The 23614-nt window shown below is 43.2% G+C and overlaps 1 protein-coding gene across 6 annotated transcripts in view; it reads left to right on the forward strand.

Moving 5' to 3' along the window:
* The first annotated feature begins 11734 nt into the window (after positions 1 to 11734).
* Positions 11735 to 23614, forward strand: part of col11a2 (collagen, type XI, alpha 2) — a 39406-nt gene continuing 27526 nt past the window's right edge. For 2 of the 6 annotated variants that reach the window (XM_067474003.1, XM_067474096.1), the window contains exon 1: positions 11735 to 12270. In XM_067474003.1, the coding sequence (XP_067330104.1) occupies positions 12153 to 12270 (118 nt within the window). In that variant the 5' untranslated portion in view covers positions 11735 to 12152. The remainder of the gene's footprint in view (positions 12271 to 23614) is intronic. The other 4 variants (XM_067474252.1, XM_067474340.1, XM_067474173.1 and 1 more) reach the window with 3 other exon arrangements.

Raw genomic sequence — 23614 nt, forward strand, 5'->3', positions numbered from 1 at the left:
GTTCCCTCAATCAAATTGTGGCACAAACTCGGCTCAGAAATCCTAGCAGTTATAGTTACAGTGCCATTATGTTTTTCCTTTGGTTTTATTTCACAGTCCCTGAAGAGGTTTTGGGTTTTTTTTATTTTGGTGTTTTACTGAGATGGCTCAACCTCTCCATTACACCGGTGGAGAGTATTGGTACCAAAGGGTTGTTTACTCAAATGAGTTGAATTAAGTAGTAGTAGAAAATGTGAGGGGCCCTGAAAAGCATCACTTTCCACATTGCAGATGTCCAAGCCAAGTGTGCCACTGTGGAAGCTGTTACACCAGCACCAGCCAGCAGGAGGAGCAGGCACAATGACGTCTCTGTTCCGGGACCAGTGCCTCCATGTCAGCAGCAGCACATTTAGAGAAGACCTCTCTACTTAAAGTGGTAGATAGTAAGTCACCCGTTTTGATTCAGGAAAATAGTTGCAAAATAAAGTATAAGTCTTTAACACCTGCTGAAAGATTAAAGTTTTCTTATAATACTGAGCTCAGAGCATCATCATGTCAGATATTTTAGTGATTTAAAATCAACAGAGCAGCTGATGTCGTGTTTTACAGTTGTCTATCTCCCCTCACTTTTCTCTCATCAGCATCTTGTCCCACTTTCTTCACCTCTGCTTTCTGTCCACATCTCTCTCGTTCTGACTCCCTTCGTCACGTCTGTCAGCTGTTGTTTTTTAGCATCTTTTCCCGCCCTCCTCCTCAGTCTCCTCCTGGCTCTTTCTCTTCCCTTCGGCTCTGCAGAAAGACGCCTTTATTCCAAGGGTCACATTCCTCTTTAATTCCTGCTTCACACATTTTCACTAGGTGCATGTTATTGGTGTGCACCGACCAAACGAGCCTCGTTTCAAGTCGTGTGCCAGCAGCGTTTGGATGAGTCCTCTGTGGTAGAAATACCCCACATGTCGTCTGTATGCACACACCTGAGGACAACAGAGCAGTATTGAGCTTGTGTACACTGTAGGCACAGGGCAGAGGGCAAATACCAATCAACAGGCCAAGATGTCAGGTGTGTTTGCTGCTCAGTGTTATTTTCTGTTCCCTCACTCCTACGCAAGGTTGCATGATTTCCTTTTTTTTTTTTTTTTTAAAGCAAACCTTTTATTTGTTATTTTGTGCCCCAAAAACAGCTTTAAAGCACTTTATTTTATCTATTCTTACACAGTTTTTGCTTAAAATAAAGTCCGGATACTGTACATTTTTCACATTCCCTTTTTGCTATTCATGAGCTTTTACGCTATATCTGCACTTCTAATCACTAAACATTGATCCACTATACTTTGCAAAGTTCTGAATCATGAGCAACAGCTACTTTAGGTTATTAAACTCTGTGCCAAAACCTAATTTAAGCCATGGTTATCTAAATTACAGTCAGGCAATTTAATTTAAAATCATTTAGTTTGCTAATTTTTGCAGCTCTATCAGTTGTATTAAACCAAATACATGTGCATGTTTACTTGCGTTTCAGTATTACATGTGTTGCTTGGCAGTAACTAAGGACATACGCGTGAATTTTAGCGATGTTTTGTAAACTTTATTTTTACCATCACATCTGTATTGTTTATGCTTTTTATGGCATTAAAACAAACCACTGCATTTTAGTGCTTGTTGCGTCTGTAAGGCCCAGACTGTTGGGATGGGAAGAAAACGTTGGAATGACAAGTGACAACATTTAGCAAAGCCAAATTACTGGTCAGCCACTGTCCCCATATGCTTTTGGCTCTAATGATACGGTAGCTTTTGGGTATACGCAGCCAAAATGTGAGCCAGGGTGCACTTAGATGACTGAGCGCGCCTCCCGAGAATATCTAAATCTGGGTCAACCTGAGAATGGGCCCCACGTGAAGTGTATAATTCTGCATCTGAGGGTGGTTGGTTTGGCTTTCTAGTCAAGGGAACATGGCAGATAAAAATATGATCGACCTGCTGAAAGAAGTTCTTTCCACTGGGGATGTAATCAGGAATGTGGAAAACAAATAACATCTGTTAAGTTCTGCAACTGAATGTAAAAGCCAATTATGGACAAAAAAACGAAATCTTTATATATGATAGAAAACACAAATTATGATGTGCATGAAGTGCCGCAGATTGTTGCCTAGTAGACCATGATTCAACCATGGTATTGTTTATAAAACCATCCTCAGTTGTGCAGTGATGTGATCTACTGCTAGTGTTTCCAATTTGTGCCCAACAGGGCCTGAATTAAATTATGTCAAATCAAGAGGAACTCTTGTCCTGGCGAGACAGCAAAGGGCCTCCTCTAATTTACGCCGCCGTGACAAGAGGAGCCTGGGCGGGATTAACGAGCCGCTGTCTGTGTGCCAGGACCGAACGTGAGCTTCTGTAGCTGAGACTTTTTGCACGTTTTGTGGGTAAAGTCACAGGCTGGATGGGACAACACTGAGGGCTGAGATGAAAAGCTCTTTGATGGCTCGTCACAGGACAGACCGGAATGACTTCATGGCCAGAGCAGCTCACATTGTTTTCATTGCTGGTTTTCCCTCAGCTCATTAACTGGCTGTTGTGTCTGCAGAGCTGCATGTTCAGCCTCTTGCTTTGGAAATTAATCATGTGTTTATCTTTTTTTTTTTTTCCCTCTTTGTGCCTTTGTCTCCGAGACGGCCAAGTCTCAGCTGCACACCGACCAGAACCATTTCTCATCCTCCTCATTCATTCCACCTTCATCTCTTTGGAATCCCCTCCTCCTCACCTCCTTCACTCTTCATGATTACATACATTATAACTTCTGTTTTTGCACTCTGTGCACATTACATATTGGGATATTTGTCTTTTGATTTAAAAAAAAAAATGCACCTTTATTTAACCAGCGACATTCCAGGACTAGTCTGTTCAAACTGCCCAGTAAAACCACAGTTAGAGCTCCACTGGAGCAGTTGAGGATTAAGTCAAGTGCTGATGTTGCATTTCCTCCTCCCAGATTTTCCCTGACTACGAAAGCACAATAAATAAATGAGTTGCTTCATATAACGGAGCCACTTTTAGAACCTGTAGATTGCTATTGCTCAAATTAACTGAACTGTGGACCCGCAAGGAAAAAGAAACCTGCACATTAATATCTGGACATGGACTATAGGCCTCTCCACTGTATCACTATATTCCTTCGTGTTCTCTAAATAGCATCTGTTTTATCACCTCGACTTCTTCTGCTCCTTCATCTTCCTCTCTGCCATCATCCACTCAGTCACATCCTTCTATATCACAGGTTTATCCCTGCTCCACTACTGTACCCAGAGAGAGGGCCCTGGTCTCAGCAGTTTCCTGTCTCACAAAAGGCCCTTCTGTTTCCCCCATTGGTGTTTCCTCCCCTGCCACCCCACCCCCTTCCTCAACACCCCAGTGGTACATTCCCTCCTCCTCCCCTGGTGCATTCCTGATTGACCTCGGCCAGGCTGAGGAGTCCCTCTGTCAGCGGGCTGAGAGTGCAAGCTCTCAGTTTTTTTGACTTTTCTGTAGAGACTTTGACTGCAAATAGAACTTGTGTTTGCTACAGGACATATAGGACGACATAGAATAAAACCTGTTCTCATTTGGTACATGTGCATATAACTATGAAATTTGTCCTCTGCATTAAATCCATCCTCCTGGGGGGGGAGCAGTGGCCCGCCACAGGGGGTGCCTGGGGAGCTAGTGCTGAGGGTCTCGTTCGAGCACTCACCTGGTGCCTGGGCTGTGATATGGTCTAGCAGACTTCGACATGCCAGCCTGGTGCTCTACCCACCAGGCCACTGCAAACACTAAAATAAAGCTCTAAATGCTGGGTTACGGTGACGGAGACACATTTTATTTTCTCAAACTTATTTCACAATTTGCTTATGGACAAAAATATCCATCTATTACTTTCTGCTTATTCCAAGTTGTTTTGCAGTAGCAACAGGTTCCAGAAAATAGTCCTGCTGACCCTTTCCCCAACTACGCTTTCAAGCTTCTTTGGGAGGGTCCCGACACATTTCCAGGGCAGATGAAGGACCTAATTTCTTCATCGTGTTCGGGGTCTACCCTGGGGTCACCTACACACATCACCTGCAATGTAAGGCAGCTTGGTGACTCCTTATCAGATGCCGGAAATGCCTCAATGGGGTCCTAAGTGACACCTGATCTCGTCCTCTACATGTCTCCGTCTTTAATTTCTCATTCTTACATTCTTCATTTTTTCTTGTTTTACTAATTTCTACTGATGCATCATGTCCCAGACTGGATGATGTGAAAGCTTCCAGGCTCCTGGGTTCTCCACAGTTCTTAGTTATGGTCAGCTGATAGTCAGGCCGAACAAGGCGGCACTCCAATGTCAAAATGACCCACCTGACCTTCGCCTCGACCTCACAGTGTCCTGCAGATTCGTCTGGGTTGCAGCCAGGGTTCACTGCCCTCTGTCCCCTCACTGTTCAACCAGCTGAATACTTTCAGTGCTTCACTCCGCTGGTCCTCTTTCATCCCTTACAAGGACGAACTGGGAGTTGTGTTTCAATTATCTCCTGACCTGCTAGAGTCAATGAGCAGCTCTCGCTTTACCCCAAACAATGCAACTTATTGTATTAAGCACCAAGAAGTGGGGAAGTACAATCTGCTTGTTGCTCTTTCCGCTGCTTGGGGCATGAAAACACTCTCTGTGTTTTGTCAGGATTTGTCAGTTGTTCTGCTGCAGACTGAACGAGTCAAACAGTTTCGAATGATCCTGTAATAAAACGTTAGTAATCTGTCCACATGTGCTGTAAGTGGTGATAATCCATCAATGTGTCGCAGCCGTTTAGTTCTAAGGAATTTGACCACGGTGGAATACAGCATTACTTCCTCATTTTATATTCCTGCCAGTTATTGCAGTTATTTTATCAAATTATTTTACTTGGAGTTAAAACTGTTTTAATAATAAAAGGTTTTAAATACTAATTTGCAATAAAAAGCTTTAACAAATTGTTTTTAGTTTAATGAAAACAAATGCAGCTGTTCTACCATAAAATCTGCTTTTTAAGATGCCTCTAATGTTTAGCAGTGACGCTGGTGGTGATGAATTATAGTATATTTAGAGGTGTTACCAATATTCTGCAATCAGAATTGAATTGACATGATACTGTTGTCAACATAAGCTGTAACATTCTGAACTTATTCAACCTATTAAGCTCAAATATTTAGCATTTATGGTAATTGCATTACCTTGTGGCTACTGAATGTGTATAGCGACACTATAACCAGGCACAAAGGCTAAAAAAACCAAACCCAAAATTCATGATTTCTCTGCCAGCTAAGGTGCTTTTGTCTGGAAGCTTCGGCTCCGCTTTGTGATGCTCCGACAGCTGGTGGGGTGACTTCATTTGTGGAAAAACCGGTGACTCTCGGGACACAAGTATGTCACTGTGCCAGAGACCAGGGTCCCACCCTGAGTTTTAGTCAGTAGGTTAGTTAGAAAAGCATGTGTCCATCCCTCCATGCAGTCTTTCCCTCTCAACCTGTGTTTTTTTTAAACCTCCAAATGTAAATACCTTTTGATCCCTTCTCCCTCCTCCTTGCTCTCTCCTCCTCTGTCAACTCTCGTGGTCTTTGTCAATGGCCTTCATTCATTCCCTCTCACCCTCTGCATGCCTGTGTGCCCCCCCACTATTCATTCCTTTTCCTTTTTTTTTTCTACCTGTACCTTTCCACGGCATCATTTTCCTCAAGCCTTCCTGCCAGTCCTATCTCTCTCCTCCATCTATTTGAATACGTTTCTTTTCAGGAATTTGGTATTTATACGAACATCTAGGTGTGTTCTAAGTAATGTTCATTTCCTGCTTCTCAGGCTATATACTGCATATTGTGAAATAATTTGGGCTGGGACTTTTCCTCTGTATCAACCAGTTCTTCTAATTATCTTTTAATAACGCAACCGCTTTGCACTATGTGAGCGAATTGCTTTCTAACAGTGAGTAATTGTGCTAAATTAAGCAAATCTTGAGCTCGGCTACTGCTATTTTTAACGTCAAAGAGTAAGGAAGGCTGCCTTCAAACGCCCCCCTTTAAAAAACAAAAAAAAACAAAAGAGCTCGTTTGAACACTCGCCCCACTTGTGTGCACCTTTTGCTGTACACCCCCCCCCCACACCCCATCCCTCCTTTCACATGTTCCTTCGTTACCCCCTTATACTCCCCCCTCCTCCTCTCCTGCCTGTTTAGAGGTATGTGGTTTACTGGGTGTGTTCGATGGCCAGGTTCAAAATAACTAAACCCTTCTTTACCTGTCTCTGCACACCTCTAGCAGCTTCACCGGGCCAGGGAGAGACACATGTAGACACACACACACTCTTACAATCTTTGACTAAGAGTATCAGTCAACTCCCTTTTTCTCTGTTCCCTCCCAGTCGAACCCCTGCTCCGATCTATTTCAGTGTGTTGTGGCTAACAGGGCGTGTGTGCTTTTGTGGCCCTGCCCAGTAAAATACAGACTTTTCAAGGAAGTCAGCAATCTAACATGGCCGCTTTATTGTAATTACAAGCTTCTTCTTTTAGAAATAGTGCACAGAGAGAGAGCTGCCCACAGGCACTTGCTGAGTTCGTCTTCTAGAGCTGATGCCCCCTCTGGCTGTTCCCTGTGCCGACTACCTTTTGTTGGTCTCCCTTTCTTGCATTGGTCCACATGTCGGCACACCAGGCAGCTGTATCAGCTGGATAATAGTCACCCTTTGGCACTGCAGCTAGTTTCCATCCGTCTGACTGGGTGAAGTGTCAAAACTGAGTCCAGTGGGTGGCTACGCCTGACGGAGCTTCCCCTCAGGGAAACCTTGTGGTCTCTGGGTTTTTATAACCCTTAAATTACTGCCCGGCAAATTATAAGGCCTTATTAATTCAAATATGGTTGACATTCAAGCTGAGTGGTTCTAATTAAAGGCTTCACATTGACCTGTTAACACAGATTTACTTCTGGCCTCGACAAATGGAAGCACCTGCCTTTTAATGTCTGGATACTTCACCTCATCATATTTCAGCAGCCTCACCTCTTGGTAAAGTGGTCAGTGGGATGTCCCATAAGTCTGTTTCAGGGTGATGAAGTCATGCCGCTGGTGGGGAGGGCATACGTACAATTCCTGCTCTTTGGAATCTGTGGTACGTCTATAATGCGGATGCTCAGCAGATTGTTGCAAAGGCAGGGCCGCTTCATGGTTAAGGGTGTGCGCATCCAGGGTGAAGCACGTCAGATATTAAAACTGCACATTTTCAGCTCCAAACTTTTCTACATGACATGCTGCATCAGCAAAATGCCATATTAAACCAACTGTATGCTCTATGTTAAAGGCTTGAAGTGAGTGTAACTTTTGTCGACTGGAAATGACAAAAGTGCATTGTTATAATCATGTTATAATCATGTTATAATCATGTTATAATCATGTCATAATCATGATAAGAACTGAAACTTAATCAAAGTATAGCGCAAACACAAAAGTGCATTTATCTGATCTAAAAGTTGGTTCAGAACAATCACATCGATGTTATACTGGTTAGTAAAACATAACTGTATGTGTTTCCTCCAGGTTTCCCTGCAAATCCAAATGTCAGTTGCTGATTGAAGCCGCATCAAGTCATTTCACCTACAGGGCCCCACAGCTGAAAGCCATAGGATCAGTCCACTAACAGGTAGGTCATTCATTTGCATGGAGACTCAGTGGTGTGGATGAGAGCAAAAGTTGATGCTGATGATGTAGAAGGATCCAAAAAACACCTGGGCACACTCACACTCACACTCACACACACACACACACACACACTCACACAGACTATTCTGTAGTCTGCTTTCTGTATATTTTGACTAGCAGACAGATGATAACAACATTATTTTTACATCTGCATTGTTTTCCTTGTTGGTGTCTCAATAAGTTTTTTGTGAATAAAATTAATCTCTCAGATGAAGCTCAATTGAAATGAATGATAAAAGCAGCTTGTAACTACTTTTAGGAAAAGACGAAACCATATGTAAATCATTTTTAAAAAAAAATTATTGGCCTGTGATGAAAGATTATAAACACGGCCGCCAAAAACCGTTCACTCCACCCAGACTAATCCAGCCTACAGAAATTAATGCTTGACTGTAGGAACCAAAAAACAGATGCTATTACAATCCTGGAATATGACTTTTGAGTTCAGGTGAGTAAAGGTTTTACAGACAGTAACACTCACACATGCACAGTCGAGCACAAACACATACCACCGATGTCTCTTGGGGTGTCTCTTTTTACGGCCTGTGGCATTTACTTTCAGAGCACAGGGAGGCCAGAACCAAACAGTCCGTCCTCAAAAGACACTTGGTCGACTGTGTCCAAGCAGCCAAAATGAAAGCCCAGAGCTGCCACACTGAGGGAACAGTTCCTGGACTTTCTGATTTAGTGTGAATAACCTCTCAGTGAAAATAACCGCCGAGCGACACTGTGTTTGCCTGAATAAAGGAAAATAAACTTTATAAAATTAGATAAAAAGTTATCTTCTATTTTATTACATCAGTTGCAATAATATTCAGGTTGCTTCTCTCTTTTTTTTTTTTTTTTTCCTGCTTAAGAAAATATAGCGTTTGGTTTTTCTACTCCATCCAAGAACAGGAAAGTCAGCATTTCACTCTTTCATATAGCAATGTGTAAGTTCAAAAATGTCCCAGCGCTCTTTTCTTTATGATCCCTCATGGATAATTGATGGTTGATGGTTTCTTAGAACAATCTCTACGTACATCAAACCTCAGTCCTGTCGTTGCTTATGAGACAGCAGCACAATTTTCTTCTTTTGGCAGCTTCATAGATGAACTCAGACAGCACGTTACCACTGAACAGAAGCTGAAACATGACCATTGTAGTTTGAGCGTGTCCCTTTTTCTCTAAGTCTGGAATTAGAGCCTGGGAGACATGTATTCTGGGAAAAGGGGCAGTGCAGTCAGACATCTAATGAGTCCTGACTCAAAGCTTGTTGCCCTTTCAGATAGTTGTTTTCCACCTGTAACAATACCATTTCTGCAAGCATCTCTTTCCATGACTGGGGTCGGGGGGGGTCAGGATCAGGGTAAGGTTCAGGAAGTGAAAACATACTGTGGCCTTGGCAAAACACCGGTATAATCCATGTGTATACAGTGGATTATTAAATGAGTTTTAAAATTTATAAAATGAAGTGATTTAATGGATTTAAACTTTCAGTAGCAACAAAATGCTTCAATATCCTTTAATACCTGTTTTTAAAGCAACAAAATGCAGTTGTTAAATATGTCTCCGTGGATTGATTATTGAATGGGACACATCATCACATGGATCCAGGCCCAAACGATGAGACAGAAAATGTAGACAGTAGACAGAAAATGACCAAAAACACTGTTAAAAAAAAAAAAGGGTCACGTAATCAACAAGAATAGACACATTACGAACTCAAAGGGTTGTAAACATTCAGACATAAAATATTGATAAAATGAAAAACAGTGATCGAAAATTAACAAAAGGCTATAACACATTTGAAATCTTACCAAACAGAGACTTGGGACAAACAAAAATACACAAACCGACTACAGACAGAGTGATGGTCTTATTGTTTTGTCTCTCTGTAGGACTGATGACCAATGCAGGCATCAAAGGGTCATTTTCTAAAGTAGCTAAAACCTTTTTAATGCTGAAACCTGCAATGTAAATAGTTCTCTGATGTGATTAAACAAAAGTCATGCACATCCACTGTACTTGGGTGAGGTACATATGATACAAGGCATCTGAAGGCTGCAACTTTACTCGCGTTAGTGTGTAGGAGGCATGTTTGCCGTTTTAGGGTTTTAATGGCAGAACTGCAAAAGAAAATTATTAGATATATCTCTGAGCCTGTTGCTTTCACTTTGAAAGAATCCCAGAAATCAGAAATTGTCCGAATATACTGTTTATTTATTAAAAGGTAAAAGAAAAAAGTTTGTATGTCTTCACATTTTTTTATTTATTTAGCTATGTCCCCCCCCAAAAAAGAAAGATGATAAATACAACAAAAATACAACATACAAATTCAGATTCACCTCAGATGATCATATAAATGAGTGGAGGGAATGAAATGAAGGGTGGAAAGGATGATTTGTATAGAGCCTGGAGAGATAATCATGGTTAATGACAGATTTCTGGATGTGAAGTCTGCAGTCAAGGAAAGCGACTAACCATGGGCTGCGTGACTGGAGAGACATTTACAAGGCAGACGGCTTTGAAATATACATTCGAGTGTTTATGGTATAAAAGCAACTGTGAAAATATGAAAGGAATGTCTCTTTAAGATTAAGGATGATTTAAAGTGTCTCAGTCCTAAATACGATCCGTGGCACGAAGGAGATTTACGTAAATGCACATACAGTACTTACACTTCTCATACAGTGAGATGACAGAAAACATGTTAAATACGGGGTTTTACAGCTCAGTACAATAACCAGAAACCTTTCTCATTGTTGTTCTACAGACCTTTTTCATATAGACCAAAAAAACAGACCGGAGACTAAAAACCACAAGAACCGATCCTCACAAGTATTGTCTGTGTGTGTGTGGCCAAAGCCTGGTCCTCTGGGCCACACTGATGGATGTTTTGCTGCAGACAGTGTGGGAAAGACAGAAATGTGTTTGATAGACATAGTAATGGCTTCAGAAGATTCCTGAGACAGTTTTCACTTAAGGTATATTATATATATTTCTAATGAACAAACTTTCTACAGATTAAATGCAGACCCTGCTCTTGGCGTCAGGCTTGGGAGAGCATCTTGCTAGGACGTGCATGGTCCCCAGGCCTGTGCTTTGCTTGCCCTCAACTAACAGAGGACCACACGCATAAAGTTGCGCCACTGGGCGGCAGTTGAGCCCAACGAGGAACAGCCAGTGTGAACTAACGCCAAGATGCACTTGGTTATTGTGACAGAACTGTCGGAACATCTTCAGCGCCACAGATTCAACTGAAGGTACTGTTTAGGACGCCATTTCACAGGTGTCACTTTAGCAGAGTTTGATCAATTATGGGAACTGAAATATGGCTGAAAAAGAACAGTGCTGCTGATCGTTTTCCTATTTTACCATGAACTGCGTTCGTGCGGGATCAAAGACTATTTCAACCTATTGATGTGTTCCGCAGATCATTTAACGCTTCTCTCTCTCCTCCTCTCTACCTGTCTCTCTCCTTCTTTTTAATCTTTCCTTTTCTCTTTACACCTGCACCCTGCAAAACAAGTCCACGTGGGGCTGACCAAGCCACGCGAAAGAGGCGTGGTGAGTAACGCGGACAGAAGCCTGATTGGCTGGTTGAGCGCTCAGTCACTTTCGCTGCACGGCGCGGTGCATGGTTCTGTTGTCTAATCTGACTTTTCCCTGAACGATGTTATTGACAATTTATGAAGCCAGCTTTTACATGAAGCAGACACGAGGACGATGAAATATAAGGGGGAAAGACAAATATTCTAGCAGCCATTTTCTGTAAAGATCATTGCAAAAGAATCGGGGACAGATTTTCTCTGACTGCCGAGCGTCCAATGAGCAACCACGATCCCACAGTTGAAAAGACCCCTTTGTTGTGTGTCTGAGCTGAAATATTTCTATAGGCCTATCATTAAAACCGCTCCGTTCTCACTCTTAGATGCTCCCTCGGCTCCTCCGCGCTCCTTCAAACTGTGTGCGCAATTACGCACGCCCTCTCTCTCTCTGTCTCTCTCTCTCTCTCTCACTTCCTCTTTGCAGCTCTCACTCTCCACACACACACACACACATTCACACACGCTCTCACTCTTCGTAGGAGAAAGTAAAGAAGGGGAGAGGGAAAGCGAGAGAAGGGAGAGAGAGAGCGTGGTTCCAGGTCTCTCTCTGCTGCTCTCTCCACTTTGGGTACTTGTACCCAATCTGACTCAATGGGGCTTCAGCACTAAGGGGTTAAAAGTTAAAATAAAATATATTTATTCACCCCAAATCCACTTTAGTTGTTAGCTTTTGTGCATGGACATAGGCCGACGTAGGTAGTAACTCATTAAGTCTCCGGGAGAAGCTTTTTGTCTCGTTACCTCGCAAAAGGTTCCGTCGGGGCTCCTCTCGTCGGCTGCCCTTCTGTGAGAGAATAACGTCCGAAACATCCCACATTTACAGCTCAACCAGGGCGGCAAACTACTGCAACACTATGGATATTGGAGATGATCCCTTTCGGAAGAAACGGAGACCACGACGCATGGGCTTCTCATCCTTCGCCCTGGTAACCGTGATCCTCGCTGTGTGCCAAACGACCGTGGTTCGGGCAGGTAAGATCGTTATTTTATTAATACTAGTGGTAAGTTCTGCGCTAAGAGGAGCTTGGGCACAATATGAAGTAGTATGAAGTAGTAAGTGCACTCTTGATCAGTCGCCTGCGCACCTGACGTGCTTCTTATCCCAGAGAAATGTGGTAAACACTGGGCCTAAAGTATCCACATAATGTAAATCAGTTTAGTGTTTGCTGGGTCCGCAGAGTACCTGGAAAATCTAGAAGTTTAACAAGGACGACTTGTGTTTGCGCGCTGGGCTTTTTTTTTTTTTTTTGTCTGCACCGTGCGACGATTGTTAGGTAATTTTGACTGTAGCTGGGAACAGAGAAAAGCTAAGTGAGTGGAAATTTAGGCGAATTTTGGTGCTGTGAGTGTAAAGGCGTGTTAACGGTGTTATTTTCTGTTATTTATTTGTGAGTTCTTCATTCATGTCCTTTGTCCGGTTGCTGGAATCTCATCAGCCTCAACAAACCTTGTCGTACGGTGGTTGCATCCATCAGTGATCACAGAGGAGACACGATACAGAAGTCTGGTGTTTGCATTTGCTTCTTGAAAGCACAAAGAAACAGGTTATTATGTTCTCAGCAAGAGTTTTGTGGCGGCTTCTGCCTTCTCTCTCTGTACGTACCTGCAGCCTGCTGACAGGTGTCATCTCCTCAAAGGTTGAGGTGGAATAGTTCAGATATCCTGAATCTTTTTAAAAGTCTTAAACAGTAACGAATGTTGTGTCATGTAAAATTTATTTCATCATTAAGAATTACTCTTATTTTCACCGGATAGTGCTTTTCCCCCAACCCGAGGGGGCATGAGGCAAAGACGGTGCAAAACTCTGCTTCGGTCGCTTTGGAGGGAGTTTGTTAAAAACACTGTCCGGTTTAAGAAATGTGTGCTGGTTCTCTTTTTTCTGTACCGTGGGCCTGCGAGCAAACTGATCTCTGGTAAACAGGCTGCCAGCAGGGACTGTGTGAGGTGGGCTGTGTGTTTACCAGTTCAGCCTGCGCACCAGTCCATCCATCACTGCCCCTGTTTGCACACGGAGGAGGGATCATCAACTTAGGAGGCTGTGACATTCAGCAAATAGAAAGTTGATTTTTGTCATGTTTCACTGTTGGAAAAAACTTGTGTAGAATGAAAAACAAAAATAAAATGACTGCACAATTAAGGAGAATAGTTCGTGCAGTTTTCCTGCAGCTCTCATTGATTTAAAAGCTTAACGTGTTTCTGAACTTGGTAACACACTCATCTTCTCTCGCTCGCAACTGTTGCACATGATTTCGCTTGAAAGGGAAGATCTGTGTGCGCTGCAGTTCCTTGGGTGGCCGCTGGTTGTCTGGAGTTGCTTTTGACAGAGACTCCATTGATTCACCTGAGTGCGGATCAGATCTGATTGAGGGCTTTTGACGCGGAATGGCACGTAGCTTACAAAGGCCAGAAAAAAGATTCAAGTGAAAACATTAATCGTGCAGAAACACTACACCGATTAGCAATGTGTCATCTAATCCACTGAGTTTTGACTTCACTACATTTTACTGTACAGTTCTTGTCATGTAAGTAGAAGTGATGCCAATGCAGAAACAGCAGAGCAGGTTTTGTTGGCACAACTTAACAGATGAATCGTTCCATAATTTGTGGGAACAGTTTCTGCAGTGGGTTTGTAACACGTTGCCCCCCTTCTGTCTGTTCATTGGCCCCCTTTCCATTTTCAGATTGCAGAGGCGATTGCGCCTTCCCGTCGTCTCCCGTGTGTATTTTGGAGGCGGAAGCTTGAGACATTCTTGCTGTTTATGAAAAGGTTATTATGCGGCGGCGCACCTCGGTTTTGGGAGTGAAGGCTTTTAGTGTGTCCCTGTCCGTGTGTGTATTTCTTCTTCTTCTTAGTTCAGGGGGTTGGACATGTATGTGCATGTTCCTCTGTGCGCAGCCCCGGACAGGTTGTGTTTCAAATCTTAAAGGATACGTACGTACGAATACGTTATTTAACCACCTGGTAATATCAGAGGGACGCAAAACAGCTTTAATTCCACCTGTAAGCGCGTGCCCGCACCCATGTGCGCGCGCATAAAGCGGCTTGCTGGTGCGTCAAAATGTCCATGTGTGGTGCAGCGGCAGATGTCAGTGTACATTATAACAGCGCCCCACCCAGGCAGTGAAAGACCGATTTAGAGGGAAAAAGTGGTCAGAATGCTTCATGTTTGTTCTGCTTTCTCTGTGAGAATGGAGACTAGAAGAAAAGGGAGGAGGGACGAGTGAAAGCCAGTGTTGTTCAAAGCCGGAGAAAATCTGAGGGCAACGTTTTCTTGACATGGATGTTCCTCAGCCCCGTTTGAAAGCAGAGCGCTCCTCAAAGGCCAGTCTGTCTCCGCCTGGCTAAACATAACCCCGCTCTCTCTCCCGTTCTCCCCCCTCTCTCTGGTGAATAGAGCCCCTATATGCGGCGGCAGAGCAGGGGGGGGGGTTGACAGCTCGTTCCTCTGACTGTATGGAAGTGTGTGGTATTTCAGGAATCTGCTGGTGGCTTTAACCTTGTCCCCTCGGTTTTCCTGTGAATTGTCACCACTTTTTGAACACACATCCTAATTTAGGGTAACGTGTGCAGACACCCCCATCAGCCCTGATCCTAACAGTTCCATTTGAACTCACCCACCTACACAGGTGTGTGAGGGGCTTTTAGCTGACTGTCCAGATCAGACTCACATTCTGCGTTCGAATTCTGCCTCCGTTGCAATGATTTTAACATCGCTCAACTCCAAACACAACCCCCCCCCCCCCCCCACCCCCCAAACACACACACACACACACACACACACATACACACACACAAACTCACACAATGGGAATTTGTAAAAGTGTTTCTCAGACTAAACCACATCAGCACTGCAGAAGTAAAGGAACACAGTGAGGACGACATGGTTCTTCCTTCTTCTTTGGTTTGATAGGTGATGATTTAGTGGTTTGCTTGTGCGGATAATGTGGCGTCATTCCTCCGAGGCCTTCTGTTCCAGCAGGAGATGCACAGGGACGGCAGGAGAGTGCGCCAATGTCATAATGACAGACCGTCTGTATAGGATGCTATTCCCGGTCGCTGTTATTTTGCTGCTTCTAGGAAGTCCGTGCATTTGGGTGTGGGGAGCAGCTGAGTGCTTTAACAGCGAATGTTAATGCACATCTCTTTTCCAGACCGTCTAACAATTCAAAGACGGATTTAAATTGCGGTGTGAACTCGGAGTCTCCCCCAGTTATGTATCATACAAGTGGAGCACTGGGAAGGAGGAATATGCTTTTGAGGAGAGTTATTTTTTGTAGAGGACACAACCCGATGGTTGCAGTGCTCTTAATAAGCTGCAGTTAGCAATTCTGATGGAAATATCATATGCACTACAGGTGGATTTAATATGCAACATCTTGACAACCCAATTTCTCGATATGTGTGGAGTTTGTTTTTACCTTTACACGTTGTAGTTTCCACACATTTGATTTATTATCTGTACATATTAAGGGCTTGTCAATATCAGAAAGCCAGAAATGGTGCAGTCCTGAGGTTTTAGTATGATCCACCAATCACAGTCCTCCTGCACTCCCTCGGCAACATACCCACCACCTCCTTGCATTTGTTTTTACAGCTAAATTACAGCTATAAAGATGCTCAGAATGTAGGACAGAGACTCCTCATGGGGAAATTCCACACTGGGTGGGAAAAAATTCATAGTAATCAAAGATGAGGATTATCATGCATTGCCGCTATTATAAGTCCGACTTGTCACCGCGTTGGCTAGACGCGAAGATAAATGCACAGGACAGGTTCACATTGGCTGTAAAGTGCATGGTTTCAAATTTAAAGTTGGTTTTCAGGATCAGAGCTTGAATTTGAGGATATGATTTTGTAGTTTGTGCAAGATTATGCGAGTGATCAGCATTAGCAGCGGCGTGTTTTCACAGGGTCTGTCCAACAGCTCGGGGTAACAGGCGCCTTTACTTTAAAAGTGGGTAACTATGAGCCGGTGAGAGCCGGTCTGTACCATGCTGCACACACACAGTGTGGAATCTGTCTCCTTGCAGACTCCCTGTCCCACGTGCTGGTGCGTTACAGGGAACCACTCAGTGTCTCCTGCTCAGGGGCCCCGTGGTCTCACGTAGGCCTTGCGGTGTCAGTACCCACCCTCTGATCCAAACTAAGACTGTGGCGTCCAGCCCTGCAACCACAGGAGTCGGCAGCACCATGTGCGGCACACACAGACTGGCACAGACCACGTAATGGTACACGGACCCAGTGGCTAAGTACTCTGACTGTAGTACAGTACATTAATGTTGGCACAGCCCTGCAGTGATACAAAGAACAGGAGACTGTGGGATTCATTAAAATAGATCCTCTTAGCTTGTTTATCGCGAGACATAAAAGTGTCCTGAAAATTGGCTTCCTGTGCCACTAAACTGCAAATGTGATTAGATTATTGTAGATAATAATATTGTTTGTAGTCAGCCAAACTGGATGTTACTCTGGAAGACTGGATATTTGGGCAAACGGCCAGTTTGATTGTTCAGTATTGACATATTCGATAAGCAACAGTTTGTTAACCATGTTAACAATATGCTCGGTTTGTTTGCAGCAAACCTCATTCAGCTGCAGTTTATTTCACAGCAACAAATGGTCGCATTTGTGGAAATGGAGTTTGTATGGGACAGGAACAGAATATTGACCATAATAGGAATATTTTGGCTTTATAAGGACAAAAAAACAGAAAATTAAAAGCAGAAAATGACATTTTCATGGCTACATGTTAGAGGATGGTACTTGTACTGCAGGGACAAAGGTATTAGCCGTAGTCATCGTAACAGATGTTTAAGTGAGTCACTTTCCCTTTATTTCTCAGTCTTTCCTGTTGCAGCAAAACACGTTCAAACCAGTTAAACCCAAGTGTAACAACAGTGAGGTTCTTGTTAGTCAAGTTCACAGCTTCACCCTCTTCTTTTCCTTTGGTCTTTTCCCTTTCAGGTGTCACCACAGCGAATCATGTGCCTCCATCTAACTCTGTCCTCTGCATCCTCTTCTCTCAAACCAACTAACTTCATGTCCTCCCTCACTACATCCATAAATCTCCTCTTTGTTCTTCCTCTAGACCTCCTGCCTGGCAGCTCCAACCTCAGCATCCTTCTACTGATATATTCACAGTTTCTCCTCTGAACATGTCCAAACCACCTCAATCTGGCCTCTCTGACTTTATCTCCAACACATCTAATATGAGCTGTCCCTCTGATGTCCTCAATTCTGATCCTGTCCATCCTCTAAGCCGAACAACATCACAGCTTCCCCCTGTTTTCTAAATCACTGATGACAGATGTTTGTAGACTGTATTAATAAATGTGTGTTTGACAGTTTGGATGCTTCTCTCCACCTGGTGCTCTGGGTAAATGAAAGACGGTGAGGGAAATAAGAGGCAGCACCTCTGTGTTTGCTCATTTATCAATTTTCTTCAAATACAAAGACGGCAGTGATGCTTTCGTACGTTCCTCACTCCCGTCACTTTATTCTCTACCTAGAAAGTTTGAAAGGAGAGTTGTTTGGGGGTTGTAATGGGGCTTTGATGGGAAATTCTTAAAAAGAATTTAGCAATAAATGTAAATATATTAAAGGTGAGCACATTAGCTAGCTAGTATCTTTGAATAAGAGGCAGGTAGAGAAATGTACTTGCAAGTAATTCTATATCTTTTTTCAGGGCAGAGTCGAGTTCAGTGCCAGCTCATTGATCAGTGACCTTGATGTCTGCAAATTCTGCTTTATTTAGATTATTTTACTTCACAGAAGTTTAGCTGTAGATCGCTGCAGCAGAGTTTGTGTTTGAACGACTTTCACTGAGATTACACATTCACATTAAGCCTCTCAGATGATCTGGTTTCGCTGATCTGCTGCTGTTACCAGGGCTCAGACTCCTTCTTGCACTTTAAGCTCATTTCCTCCCTGTTCTTTAGGTTGGGTGTAACTGTCCTCTCCGTCTTACTGCTGTGATGTCAGTGTTCAACCCGTCAGCATCTGGTGACATTCTTATAGCGTAAAAGCTGGTTCTGTGTTTGTGTTTTCCCTTTTTGGAGACGACATTAAGACAGACAGACAGACATGGCCGCACGGTTTAACATCGACGTGATAAATAACTACACTAACCAAAAGCTTTTATTTGATACAGTATAAATACTGTAAAATCCTCTTTTTGAACAGCAAAGACGCATGGATGGCTTTTCTGTCTGTGTATATAAGGCATTATAAATAAATCATAACTATAGGGCACCATGTTGTAAATTATAACTTGCAGCAGCTCATGTGCCCAACCATCGTGGTCAGGTGGGTGGATGGACACACAGCTGGTGAATGAGGAACAACTGGAGTTTAGTTTACGGTTTTTCTAAATTAGTTTTCTCTGTGTTTGTTCTATGGTTTTTATTTTTATGGAGATTGGGGGTTATTCTGGAAGATGACATTGGGTGTATGTGCTCGTGCGTGTCGCTCTGCGGTCGATGTTGCACATGGCTCTCGTTCTGTGCGTCCTGACAGTGTGGTGGCTGTGCAAAGGTGAGAGGTGAGGGGTCAGCGAGTCAGCTGGAGTGTGTGTCTGGTATTTGGCACAGCTGTACCAGAAGAGGATAGGGCACACACACACACACACACACACACACACACACACACATATATATATTCACACAGAAAATATTGCACAGGAGAGGACGTAAAAATTTCCCTGTGAAGTGAACAGTTGTCACGTCACATGAGGCTGCAGCTCAGAGCGCTGATGTCTGTGCATGCAGCAAACTCTGGGGTCTGAACCGATAAATCTTACTCTGAAGTCTGCTTCACCTCTAGGGAATCTCGTTTAAAACACTGTACTGAGAGATGCAACATAGTAAATAAATGCTACGACTCATATAAGTCTATTATTCATGTCACTTAGTCTTTTTGTAGCAAACAAAACAAGGTGAATTCCTTCACTGTGCAAACTTTTCTGACCATTGATCCTATTTCTTCTCTTGTCTCACATACCGGCTCTGATCTGTGTGCCCAGCTGAACACCGCAGTGTGTTTGTGTGTCCTCTCAGTCAACTTGTTTACCCTGGTATCTGACGGAATGTACTGACTCTGCTTAATCACTACTTGTTCAGTTAGCATTAGCATTGTTTATCTCTCACTCCTGTGAGTGTGTGTCTGTTTGCACAGTGTGTGTACATATAAACACTCTGTGTGTGTGTGTGTGTGTATTGTGTAACCAGCTCTTAAACAGACTCTGGGTGCAGTCATGTTAATTTAATCAGCTTCAGCTCCATCTAGTGGCAGCTGCTGGGAACTACAGCCCTCACCGAATTATTTTATTTATTTTTTTGGGGGGGGGGGCTGCAGGAAAGTACTCGCACACCTCATTTGACAAGGTCTCTGCAAACCTTTGTATTGCATATGTTTTCCCTTGGGTTGCTGTAAGCTGGTGGTCTTCAAGTTTTTTCTCTTGTGGTTTTGTAGAACCGGCTGCATTGGAGTTTAACAGTGACGGGATTGTTAGAGACCTGCAGCACCTGCATCCACCCCGTAGTTCAGTCCTCCATTATACAGCAGAAATTCCTTCTGTGGGACTTGAACCCCAGTTTAGTGGCTAAACATCAGCTGAAGGAGTCAGTACTGAACACAACCAACATAAATAGCACAATTTCAAAATGTTGTTTTTTTGGAGATTTTTATTATTATTTGCTTATTATTGTGTTTTACTGTGGGACACAACAAACACACAAAACCTGCAAAGTAGTTTAGTGACATGATTTCAAACTTAGATACACCTGTAGACCTCATCTCAAATTTCCTTTGTAAAACTTTTTTTTTTTTTTTTTTTTGCTCGCAAGAAATATATAAATATTTATATACAGGGAGGATTTAGTCAGAGAGAATAAATAGGATTCTTCACCAAACAATTTCAAGGCCCAGCTGTAAGACTGTCATATGTCCTGGAGACGCTCGTCCAGCTGTCAGTAGGAATCACTGTACGAGACCACTGTAATCTTTATTGGTGGTTGCAACTGCCTCATGTGCCGGTTTCCCTCCTTAGTGACAGCTGTGTAATTGGCCCACGTTTACATGAAAGAGCTGCAGCCGTCTGCGAGCACTTATGGTCAGAAAGGTCGATGGAGCGGGAAAAGCAGAAGGACGGAGAATAAAGGAGGAGAGTTTGTGACCCGCTCCAGTCTCCAGTCTTCCCACCTTGTCTAGTCTTACGTTCTCACGAGGTGTATCATCCACTTTTCCCTGCCTGAGCTGTGTGCACCTCTGTGGCGCTGTGTGTTATTTTTGTGGGTGTGTTTTTGTCGTGATTGTGGTCCTGCAGGCAGCAAGGGCCCCGGCTGCAGATGTGAGCTGGGCAGCCAGCGGTGGGAACAGAGCGGCACATTGTGCTGGACGTACTGGGGGAGCTCGGGCTGCAATCTGATCCCAGTATCCCGCCATCATAGAGCGACGCTGTCTACTGTCACTGCCTGACCCCCCAAAACACACATACACCTCATCTTCTTCCTCCCATCAACATCCTCCCTCCTTTCTTCCTCTCCCATTCCCAGGATTCCTGAGTAGCTCCCCAAAAGCTTTCACAGATATTAGACAAAAATTCATTGTTACTCAGCTCCAGCTTAATGTAGCATCACGGTACCACTCCCACTTTTCCTCCTGCTCTACTCCCCTCCTTCTTCCTCTTCCTCCTCTTTCCCTCTGGTGCATAGTGGTTTTCATGAATTGTGGTCTAGACGCACTGGGGCAATATTAACGCACCATTTGCTCTGTCTGAATAAATATTACCATCTGTGGACTAACTGTTAACTCTGAGACACTGGGTGTCACCTAAACACAAGCACCGCCGATGGAATCAGTGGGATTCCAGCACAAACACAAGGAAACTTCACATTAGAGGCCAAGATAAAACAGCATAAGTGGCTGCTAGAAATATTAAGACGGGTTTAAAATGCAGTGTTGCAGTGTTGTCAGGTTTACATTACGTTTATATTTGTCAGATTGTTGGATCTGTATGTTAATGTCTGTGCTCAGGAGCTGATGCCGTTGTTGATTTGGTCAAACGGTTGCTAGCATCACTTTGTGATGACACGTAGCTGTTTTGCACATTATAGCTCTTTGCTGTTCCAGATTAGGTCAGTTTTTATTCAATGTGCTGTTACGTGGGCGTGATTTCATAAGTTCAGCATCATGTTGATTGTACTCTAGAGCCTAGAAATGATCATTTATAAAATGAAAACTGATGTGTGTCTTCAAAGGCTGCATCCCAAGAGAGTAGCAACGGATCACTCCCACCTTAAGTTTATAATGAGCTGGCCACAGCAGGGCAGGCTGTAAATGAATTTAATTGGCTGTTAACTGCACGTTAGTTCTCTGGTGCGGCTCAAATACAGGAAGGCCAGCGAAGCGTGAGGGACTCTGGGACTTTTATTTATAGCTGACTCACTTTGAAACCAGAGGGAACAGTGAAGATGTTGAAACTGTCTGTGGTACATGATATAATTACATTTAATCTGTTTTGTCAAACGGTTTTGCAACATTTGGAGAATGTGTGTCATGCACATTTGTCATTTCGTGTTGGATTAGACAGCAGACTACAGCTCGGCGTATTGGGAGAAAAAGTAACAACAGAAGTGTTTTCTTGGTAAACTAGCAAAAAACAAGCACACGGAAGAGAGTATTGTGTTTGTTTGTTTGCACGTTCACACATTCATTTGCCAAAATAACATTTTGTAATAAGACACGGTACAGTATGATGCTTTTAAACTGTTGTGGAAGAAGTACTCAAATTATTTCCTTAACTGACAGTAACAATACCACTGAGTAGAAGTACTCTCCCCGAGTAACAATCCTGCAATTAAATGTTGGTTAAGAACATAATTAGCTCAAAAGGTTGAAGTAGCAAAAGTAAAAATACTCTTTAAGGAGAATGGTTCCTTTGTTGTCAGTGACTATTATAATAATGGATTATAGTTATTGATGACCATATGTTTTCAGTCTAATAATTAAAACTTCATTATTTTAAGTATTAAGCTTTTGTCTTAATTGTAACAATAGTTACAACAGTGAATACATGTGGAGTAAAAGCCGAGTATTTGACTGAAATGTGGTCAAAGTATGAAGTTGCAGGACATGGAAATACTCATGTAGAAATGCCCCAGAATTGTGCTGCATAAACTTTGTTGGTTACCTGTAAATTCTGTTCGAGATGATGTATTCAATCAAGAAAGCAGTGAAAATGTATAAGACACTGAACCATCAAGTAATCAAAGCTGCATAGTGTGAGTGAGCTCTATTGATACTTTTAACTTTCTCAGTTACTCGATGATTATGTATGCGATGGCTTGTTATCCTAATGTTTTTGGCCTCAGCTAAAGACAATCGAACCTCCGATTCCAAAATCGCTGACATGCACTGACTGACACAGTGCCTTTGAGCAAAGTGAGACGTGTAAACCACAGTGCGGACCGAGGCTGCAGCAACAGGCTGGTTGACCCGCGTGTGTGAAACTGTAGACTGGATGTGAGACGGGCGGCAACAGCGTCTGTGTGCATTTGTGTTTGTGTGGTTGCGCGTTCCTGCATTTTTGTGCGTTCGCTCGTGTCCGGGGGAAACTGTGAAACGATTGTGTCCTCAAACAAACGCGCGTTTTGACTCAGCACCTTGACGTCAACGGCCACTTGTTTCAGCTGCTTGATAAATGTCAGCAGAATAGGAGCCAGTGTCTCTGAGCCGCGAGCTTTCCTGTGCTGAACCTGCTGGGCTTCCTATAGGTGGCTTGGACTGTTGCCCGTTTTCTCTGGCACAGTGTTTCCTTTCTTACACTTCCACTACTAAATGTACAGTGGGAGCCATTGTGGACGTCGACCGTACCTGCTCCTGTGTCGCATTAATGCCGAGTGAGCATTTAAGATAAGGTGGAAGATTAACATTTCTGATCTTATGGGTCGCTGCAGCTGCCGAGAGTGTCAGGATACAACTGGGCTCTGTGTTGGATTTAGACTGGTCCTTTACATTAAACTCCTTACAGGCTGGAGGGTGTGGGGCCTTTTTTTAATAGCTTTGGGGAAAATGCCAGAACAAATGTGATCCTGTGTTAGATTTATTACATTTACAGACATACATACAGACATCGCAGGTTTTTTATTATTTCCCCAAATGAAGATTAAAAAACTGAACAAAAGTGCAAAAAGTTTTTGGTTCTTTTGTTGGGAAACATCACAGAGCAGCTGGATTAGTGCTGTTTGTGTCTCATGTACAGATGTGAAAGTACAGCATTTAATCTGCGTTAACAGTTGTAAAGTGTAGTGGTTAACG

This window comes from Channa argus, chromosome 1 (genome assembly GCF_033026475.1).
Source record: "Channa argus isolate prfri chromosome 1, Channa argus male v1.0, whole genome shotgun sequence".
NCBI classification, from domain to species: domain Eukaryota; kingdom Metazoa; phylum Chordata; class Actinopteri; order Anabantiformes; family Channidae; genus Channa; species Channa argus.